Here is a 9,688-nt window from a genome sequence, read left to right on the forward strand (position 1 = left end):
CTTTAGTGTGTTTAGAGCTTCATGGGGCAACCACCCTCAAACATACCTGCACCATGACGTTGTCACTAGAAGCTGCTTCTTGAGCTTCGTTGATCCACCGTTTGACTACGTCATAACTGATCTTCATCATGTGCTGGAAGAAGTCACAAATTGAGACTGCAGACAAACTAACACTGAAAGCACAGCGAAGTACCATGAGCTTTGTTTTCTAAGTTTAAAGACTTTAGGACTGCATACTACATGTAACAAAGAACAACTCCAAAATACATAGTTTGTATAGATGCACTTGTTTCAATAAAGAGAAAAGTAACTCAGAGAATTTTTGTTTATGTTCAAACAGGACAGAAGACAATACTAAGACAATTCACCTGCCTATCGTTAATCCAGCAGAAAGACTTCAGTTTTGTATTAATACAGCTTTGTTTGCACCCTTAGCATCCTAACACAGGCACTACTCCACCTCATCAGCTGGACCTCTTACCTCCTGCTCTGCCTTCTTGATTTACCAATGCAGCCAATCTCTTTATCCTATGCACCTATAAACCACTAGTTTTCTTACATCTCAGTCTCAGACTACCATGCTTTCACTTGTGTTCTCCTCTTTAATAAAAATATTAACCTAACAAGATCTTTTCCAGTCTTCTCTCCTAAACAAAGGAGAGAAAAACAGTCAGCTTCTTCATCTTGCCCTCCTACTACATCTTACCAAAAATAATCTTGAATTGCATTTTTATCAGGGCAGCAATTTCATGGATTTGTTTTTTGCAAAGCACAAAGCAGATTGCTCTTACTGCCTGTGACAGAACTCATATGCTCTTCTGCGGTCATCACTGCTAGTTCTACCACAGAAGAGGTTGCTTCTGCTTACTCTCACCAAACTGATAAGCACTTCCAAGGTCATCAGTGTGCTTGACTTTTCAAAACAGACAAGTCTCCTCCCCAGAGAAATTAATGTTCCACACTCATGATGTAGTGCTGATGACTGAGCACTTTGCGCTTAAACTTATTACAACTGATGTACTCTAAACCAACAGAACGTTAAGGAAGGAGTTTGAAAAGACAAGTCTGCTTGAGACAAAGTCTGCTTGAAACTCTATTGTTACTACTTCTTGTTTATTTTCCAGTGAGGAGATGACAGAGAGTCATCTCAAAGGAAAAGGAGATGAAGAAAGAACAAAACAAAGGGCAGGCAGAGCTACACATGGAGCAGACTAGCCTTCCCTGCCATAACACAATGCACAGATTTACAATAATCTACTGCTTTACTTACTAAGGAAGACACCAGTGCAGAACTAGACACACTGGGGACTTTGTCCACAATGGCTTGCTTCATGTATCTCTCAATGGCTTGTAACATTGTACCCTACAAAAGGGAAGAAGAAAAGCGTTGATACTTTGGAGACGGAGCGTAAAAGCACTTTAAGGCAAAAATATATGCACAGCATATTCAAGAGGCCCTCAGAAAAAAATCTTGAGCTAATTCTGAAAACACATATTCATGTCTCCCTTGCAGAAGTATCAGCTGCCCAGTCCTGAAGGTTCAGTGACAGGATCAAAGTCTACAGCAAAGCAACCTCAGATCAGAAAATAGAGCACCAAGGCTCCTGCTTTCTAATTCCACGTTTACAGAGCTACAGCTCCACAGAGCTCCTCGCATCTGCAGAAGGCTTCAGAGCAGTCCTCCCTAAAGTAGCAGTTCCATTACTAGTACAAAAATGCACTCTGCGAGAGAGTAGGTTTTCTATTTTAAATATGCTCATCGTCTCTCCCACAACAGCGATATGATTTGTACTCACATCGGTGATCCTGCAGAGCGCTCTGATGGCCGGGCCTCGGTATACGTCTTCCTTTCCTGTCATGTCTTTCGTCAAGCTAAAATAATCAAAGACATCCTGTTAATACTTCTTTAATATCTTGGTGTCTCAGTCCTTTTGTGACAGTCACCTCATCTCATTTACCTGTTCTTTCAGCTGTTACCATGTAACTGCTAAGCTCTAGTACTGGCTAGAAACAACTTCTTACTAATTATCTATTTGAAAATTATTAACATCAAATTCTGTGAAAATACAGAACATTACAAAATGCATAGTCCCTAATACTGCTTTGCCATAGGCCTGGTTTATTTAGCGTTCTACTTTCTACCACATGAAATTTTGGTTTAGATAATAGTGAAGTTTGGTTTGCCGAACAGCTTTAAAAAAAAAATATAAAATAAAACAAATCGCTTGGCACATGCCACAGATCCAATTTTTGCTCTCGCAACAACTGTAATGTCTATTCTGTAGTCAAAAAAATGGAAAGTTCAGCTGGTGGACTGACCTGCTCTGACAGCAAAGTGAAACAGAAGTCACAGCCTAGGTTTTCACAAAACTATCAAGCATCAATAATTTAAAAAAAAAAAAAAAAGAAAAGAAAACAAGAAAAAGTAGCAACCAACTGATAAACTGTAGGCAAACATCTTGCTTTTTTAGGAAAACATAACACCACAGTAGGAAGACATTACCATTTCATATGGTGACACATACTCTGTGTCATTGAGCAATTTGTTTTCCCTTGCTGTACCCTTTATAAAGCATAATTACAGAAAACCACAGCAGCTAAAACAAACACGTTAAGATGCAGCTACTCATTTCAGAGCTCTGATACCGTGTGTTCTGTAGGTTCTACTACCTGCTCGTAACAATGATGACATCCTCAGAAATATTGGCCATCTCTTTGATAGTGAGGTAACACATTCTTCTAAGGGTTTGCTGTGAAAGTGTATTGCAGAAAACCATTGAACCCGATGGCAATTATGAATAAACATTTCCTTGCAGTTTTAAAAGTTAAATATTTAAAAGTTAAATAAATACAACACCCTCTTCCCCACTTCTATAGTTATAAGCACACAAATAAAACTATGTTTGATAGCTGGATATCCAAACACCATTACTCCCCGTTATCAAACAAACCAGGAGAAGAATAGGAGATACATATCTTGTAAAATGATAACACTAAAAAAAAATTCACGTTGATTACGAAACGCCTGCATGTGGAAGCCTCACAATTATCAGTTAAAAGCTTTAAAAACAGCTTCCTCTGATTTGTTATTGTAAAAGAAAAATAGAAATACGCGAAGAGCGTTGACACTTTAATTCTTTGAAAGCAAATGACACATTTACATTAAAAACCCCTGCTTTCTAAAATGTGGATTCGAGGAAGGTCCTAAACACTCTGTACTTCCAAAATTTTCATTCCATCTTTAAACAGTTACACGTGCAACCTTCCTCAGTCAAATCTCTAAAAACGTTAAGTGCCAGTTCATTTTTAATAAAAATTAATGAGACTCATCAGACAAAGCACATTCCTCCGAGTTCTTACACTCTCTGCAAAAGAGATCAGAGAAAGACTTTACATTGGGAAAAGTCCAAAGTTTAATCCAGCATTTTTAGGATGTTCTCATCCCTTCATTCCATGCTGATTCACAAATCGAGCAAGATGTTCTAGGGAATAGCAGTATTTGATCTACAGGCAACTTTCAAATTCTATTTTGAGTTAAGCAAATGGGGATTATTTGCAAGTGTAAGAAACAGTCATAAATTTACACTAATTTGTATATTAAAGCTTTCTGCCATTATTCACATTCTTTACAACAGTAATTCAACTCAGAAATAACACCTCACCACCAAAACAACCAGCAGAAATAACCACATGTTATTATTCAGCCATTTGTTTCCAAACAGTGAATTGCCTTCAGCAAGAACTTTGCATCCAGAGCTTGTTCTCTGAAGTACTTGTCTGACTCTCCTCCCACATCCCAACATCCAACTGTTTTGTAATTACTGCAAATCCAGACAAAACCAGGGAGACAGCAAGTGGTAAACACTAGGTACTTACATCATTAGATTGAAATAATCTGGTCATTGCAAAAAAAGCTTCTGTGGCTTCAGTGGTTCCAAAGTGTTCACCCTGAAAGTAGCATAAAAGAAGCGAGAGAAAAAAAACATTATCCAGCCACCTCTACCTTTCAGCCCCTACTTATAATTCCTACTCATGCATGAAGAAATCTTTTCTTTGCAGATTTTTTCTTGAGGGAGAAACAGTCTCTCCCTCACCTTGTGTTTCCTGGGGAGCATATACCAAGTTTAACACTAATTATCTGCTTGGTTTCAAGATAAATGCCATCCACAGTGGTACAGTGGTGGAACAGTTCGCCAAGCAGCCTGCGTTCCCTCTTTTGACGTTAGTGTGTCAGCAGTCGGTTTTGTGTCACGCTTGTTAATCAGAAGGATCCCCTTGCTTAAAAGGGATCTACTTAAAGCTGACTGGTGCCAATGAAGACTGAACAGCATAAGTTCCTTCTAAGTGATAGTAATTCTACATGAAATACTGCCTGACATGCAGGAAACCTGAACTATGTGGATAAAGAATATCGCCTTCCTTATCATACTTCCAATTTCTCCCCAGACAAAAAGACACTTCCCACTTCATCACTTCCTGGCCTATGTTCTTATCTCGCTTCAGTTATTCCTACTTTAGCTGGGCAAACACAAGCGGCTCTTTAATTGCACTGCACCGCGGTGATCACAGACCAACCAGCAGCTCTCACTTGGCACTCAGAAAAAGAAGTCTTAAAGGCTTCAGCGACACATATCTCACTCACCTTAGTGGTAAAGTCACAGGGGAGAACATAATACTACAGCATAAACACTCCATTTCTGATCTCCTTAAAAGCTACCTCCCAAATCCGACAGGAAGAGGTATAAAACTTCTTTCACAATGAAAGCTATCAGAAATTTGCCTCAGGAATGGTCATTCTGGCTGGGAAGAAATTATAACAGTTACCTGGTTCAGCAAGTAAAGGATCTTGGTAAGGATGTGCAGGCATCTTCGTGGATTTATTGGGGTCTCATTAAAGATACGTGCCTACAAACACAGTATAAATACTGTATTACAGCATAACCCAACAATAATAATTTCTTTTTTAACCATATGAAGTAAAGCATTTTATTTTCAACCAAGTAGCTTAAACTTTTTCATTCTAAAATGTGTCGCAACAAACATATTCATGCACATTTAGTTTGCTGGATGGGCAGCAATCACAACAAATGACAATGACTCAGTTTACCACCTGGAACTAGCCAAAATACTTTAAAATGAAAGCAATACCAACTCAATTCGTTCCATAGCGTGCGTAGCCCAAACACTACTTAGCCCCAGTCTGCAAGAACATAAAATTGAAATTATTAAGTTCCTACTTGTAGCTCTTTGCACTCACCAAAATTCCCCATCATTTAACCACATGTTCAATCCACACTTGCAATCATTCTTGGAGCACACAAAGAGCAGCAGGAAAACCCGTTACACAGTACGTTGAACGAGCACAGGAAAACCGGCAGGGTGCCTCTTCAGAAAGAGCACCCTGAGATCCCACATGTCCACATGGAAGGCAAAAGCCACACGTAATCTAATTCCTACGCATAAATGCCTCGCAGAGTAACTTTACGTGCACTTACTTTACATAGTCTGTGATTTTAAATTAACTATATCAATTTAGCATTTCCTGAGTCGCACTGTAAAACTCCCCTACACTGCCAACACCTACCGCTCAAGAAGAGTTATACAGCATTACACTACGACTGTTCATACCTCCTGAAGCACAGCACTCTTCTCCAAATGCTGGAAAGGGTTAGAGCCACTACCTGAAGAACAAGAGAGACTTCTCAGTTAAGGAAACATGTTTTTCAGACATGCCAGTCATTAAAACCAGGACTGAACACGAACAGCCCCCCAACTTTACAAAAACACCTCAGTGCTACAGGGACATTCCTCTTGGAATAACTGATGTTCTCCATCAATAGCTTTGAAACCAGTTTCTTAAATTGTATATTCAGAGTTATAGGGAATTTAAAAAAAAAAAAAAGAGGGCACTTTCAACATAGCTGGTAAATGAGGAAGAAGAAATATGTTTACTTGTAAGTTTGCCTTAGTACTTCCTTTATTATTTACTTTCTTTTTCCCTAGTCCCCCTATTTTTACTCCTTTAGCCACAGAAAGCACTGAACACATCAGAACGGAGCTGGTGACAGGATATGAAAGAGAATATATCGATCAATGCACTGCTAGAATGGGCTACTCAGCAAACTCCAAAAACAGCCTGGCTGCTGCACCATCGTAAAATTGTTAACACTAAACTATCTCCATAGTGTATCTGCTCAGCCTTTTAACAGCCCAGATCCAGCCGTTGAGAATAATTAATTTCCTGGAGATGACACTCCTCTGTCAGCAGCATACAGAGGAGACCAGCCTTCTAATCCACATTCACAGTAAAACCACCTCTCAGAACCACCTTTAGAGACATGTAAATCCCTCCAGACCCTCACTACTGCTCCTGATCCTTTTCCTCCAGAAGTAATTTTTCTTTTTTTATTCATTTATTCTTCAGTTCTCACATCCCAAGCAGAGGGAAACGGAAAATGAAACAAAACTCAACCCAGCTGGGCACATCTTGTGGCTCGGAAGACCTGAACAGCAGAAACAGAAAATTCAAGACGGCCTACAAGCAACTTGAACTTAATTTCCAGACGCTTTTGTGAAGAAAAAACATGCAGGCGTTCACCAAATCTATGCCTAATGTGATGGGTTTTTTCCCCGCCCGCCGGGTACCTGAACACAACCGCTCCTGACACAGTCCAAACCAGAGGGTCTGCGTGTGGGGACGGCTGCTGCCCCCCTACCAGGCTGAGGTGCGGACCCCGCTCAACCCCTGCAAGCACCGCTCCTCCTCACCGAGGCAAGGGCGGGAAGAGACCGTCAGGTGCAGCCCGCAGGGCTGAAGGGAACCGGCTCCCTCCGAGAGCGGCCTCAGGGGCCCGGGCTGGGGCCCTAAAGCCCGCGGGCCACCCTGAAGGGCCGGGGGGAGGCTTTGACGGAGGCCGGAACACCGGAAAGCAGGTGAGGCCTCCTTCCTCAGCGGCCGTTATCCCCCTACACCTCAGCGGCCGTTACTCCTTCCCTCACCTCAGCGGCCGCTACAGGCCGCGGCGCGCTCTGGACGCCTAACGATCGCTCCCCGCAGGGCCATGCCGCCAATGCCCACCCCCTGGGCCCGCCCCGGCTCCCTCCCCCGCCGCCGCCAGTCCAGTACCGGACTCCTCGTCCTTCTTGTCAAACTTCTTAATCATGTCGCCGACGATCGCACCCCTCCCCTCCCTTCGAGCTGCACCGCCGCGGGAGCTTCCCGACGGAAGTCCCGCCTCCCCACCTCAACATTTGCCATCTGATTGGATGGAAGCGCTGTCACTCAACCCCCTACGCTAGACGCCTTCCGTCTCTCCGAGCCACGCCCCCTCTCCCGCTGCTGAGGAGGCGGGGCTGAGCCGGGCCGGGGTGCGGGCGTGTCTTAAAGGAGCCGCACCGCCATTTTGTGAGGAGGTGCTTAGTCTCGACTGACTGACCATCTGAGAACCTTGGCAAAAAAATAAACACACGTCAGCCACCAGCTCCCCTCAGAAGGGGGAAGCGAGGCGCCTTTGCCCAAATGCTGAGATATTTCAGCAGCAATGGCAGTGCATCCCTGCTGTGCTCTGAGGCCACTGCTTCCCCCCTCCTTGCCCCGTCTAATAAAGCTAAAAAGGAGCTCTCATAAGTTATTAACACCTCAAGAAGGTCTTTCTGATAGATGGGGTGCAAACAGCCTCCTTCACGGCGATGGGACCCCCAAAAAACCCCAGAGATGATATAGGTCCCCCATTGGGGCGCCATTCCCCGCAGCAATGGCCGACCCGTGAGGCAATGGAGGGGTTTACTGGGTGGTGGGTGCTGCTGAGCCCCTGAGCAGCCACCGTCTGTGCTGGAAGCCAGGCACAGGGATGACATGTTGGGTGTGGAGAAGGATGGAGAGGTCCAAGGGCTCCCCTGGCTTTAGTCTGCCCCTTCTCACACTTGGTGTGTTGCTTTGCAGGTGGAAGAGCTTCACATCAAAAGATGGTGATCTTTTGGGGTGAGAGATATGGAGTGCTCGGCAGGTGTTATTAGTGAGTGTTATCACAGGTCCTTTTTGGAGTATTTCAAATTCAGAAATTCCCTGGAGGGGAGTGAGCAAACCCCCATGCCCCAGGTCCTCCCAGGTAACCAGAGCACGGCATTTCTGTTGTATCTCAGAGTAGCACCACTCACAAGCCAAATGTTTTCCTCTCCCTCCATTTCCTCTCCTCTTCCATCTCTGTGGCTGCAGCTAAAGCCTTGGAAGGACTGATATTGCTGGCAGTATACAGCAATGCCCAGCACCTGCTTGCATGTTTAGAGTGGCTGGATTTTTCTGATTTTTCTTCTGCCAAGACAAAAGGGCCATCCCTAGTGCCTGCTCACAGCTCCTCTTCCCTCAGACCCAGAGGCAAAGAAATGCTTTCCTTTAAGAGGATCTCATCAATAAGGCTTTTCTTTTCTTCATGCTCTGAGGATGGCCTCGCTAACTCTCTGCATTCAGATGGAAGAAGCCATCATGTCCCTTTGCTCAATGCTCCTACAGACCCTGATTTTCAACAGAGGATCTTCTGCTTTCGATTGCTTTCAGAGATGATTTCTTTCACTAGGGGTCCACCTGCTCCTCTTAGTATAAAATAAGAAGCCCAGCTCTTGCCAGAAATACCGAGGGAATGGATCGAGTCTTGGGATTGAAGATGAAGCACTACTGGTCATGGAGCGTGGCACTTACAAAGGGGAGAAGTGGAGAGCCCCGTGTAAAGGGAAGAGCTGTGCGGAAGAGCAGGAGGGATAGGAAGGCTCGGCTAATTGCACCATTAAGGTCTGGATGGTAAATTAGTTTGATATAAACTAGAGGAAGACGCTGAGAGGAGGCAGCAACACTGAAGTCAACAGAGGATGGAAGAAAAAGAAAAAGAAATGGCAGCGAGTGTAGAACTTGTTGCCGTAAAGTACTCAAGATGGCATGTCATGCTTTATCTCACCTATGATATGCTAGCGTCTCATCTTCTAGGAAACCCTGGCCCACGTGCCCATAAAAGTTTAGCTTAATCAACTTAAAAATAGATTTGTCAAGCTGATGTAGCTTCTTCACGTGTAAAAAGCTTTAGCTACTATACGGAGGTCTTAAATGGTGACCAGTGCCGTAAGGGATGATGTGTATGGGTCCCTACTGCTGGAAGAATTGCTCTATGGGTTTAGGATGACTACAGCAGCTTTTATTCAGGGGACTGAGAGATGCCTTCACTCACAATTAAATCTGTAGTGATTGTAGCTTTGCCACAGATGGATGGAGAATGATTGGAGGACTTTTATAGATCTTGTAAAGAGAGTGCCTTGTAGTAGGCTGGAAAAGGAGAATCTTTTATCTTATTATGGATTATTACCTGTGGACTGGAGTGGAGGGTACCAACACTGTGTCACACCTTCCCCATACCTTCTGGTCCTCCTCCTCCAGCTACCCAAGGAATTAAACATTGGTTTTTGTTTCCTTCTGACTTAATAAAAGCTGTGCAGTAGGTGATGACTGGGTGCTGGACACGTTCAACTCACTCTTCTCTCCTCTTTTCAAGGAACAGTAATTTCCCACCTGGTTTAGGGAGGGCTTTCTCTTTGCTTCTCAGCAAAGGTTTTTGAGAACTGTCCTTCAGCCTCAAATCACTGTCTTTGGAGAACCTAGGGTGTGAAATGAAAACTAGACTCAGGAAAGCAGCCTGAGGTCCCA

At 43.7% G+C, this 9,688-nt stretch overlaps 1 protein-coding gene across 2 annotated transcripts in view; it reads right to left on the reverse strand.

Moving 5' to 3' along the window:
* The window catches only part of COPG2 (coat protein complex I subunit gamma 2), a 21,411-nt gene extending 14,171 nt beyond the window's left edge, over window positions 1-7,240 (reverse strand). The window contains exons 1-8 of one of the 2 annotated variants that reach the window (XM_075753426.1): window positions 7,127-7,240; window positions 5,629-5,681; window positions 4,825-4,905; window positions 3,877-3,948; window positions 2,671-2,750; window positions 1,797-1,872; window positions 1,271-1,363; window positions 47-133 (exon numbers count right to left, since the gene is read on the reverse strand). In XM_075753426.1, coding sequence (XP_075609541.1) covers window positions 47-133; window positions 1,271-1,363; window positions 1,797-1,872; window positions 2,671-2,750; window positions 3,877-3,948; window positions 4,825-4,905; window positions 5,629-5,681; window positions 7,127-7,163 — 579 coding nt within the window. In that variant the 5' untranslated portion in view covers window positions 7,164-7,240. The remainder of the gene's footprint in view (window positions 1-46; window positions 134-1,270; window positions 1,364-1,796; window positions 1,873-2,670; window positions 2,751-3,876; window positions 3,949-4,824; window positions 4,906-5,628; window positions 5,682-7,126) is intronic. The other variant, XM_075753516.1, reaches the window with a different exon arrangement.
* Between the last annotated feature and the right edge of the window lie 2,448 nt (window positions 7,241-9,688).

This window comes from Balearica regulorum, chromosome 1 (genome assembly GCF_011004875.1).
Source record: "Balearica regulorum gibbericeps isolate bBalReg1 chromosome 1, bBalReg1.pri, whole genome shotgun sequence".
In the NCBI taxonomy this organism is placed as follows: Eukaryota; Metazoa; Chordata; class Aves; order Gruiformes; family Gruidae; genus Balearica; species Balearica regulorum.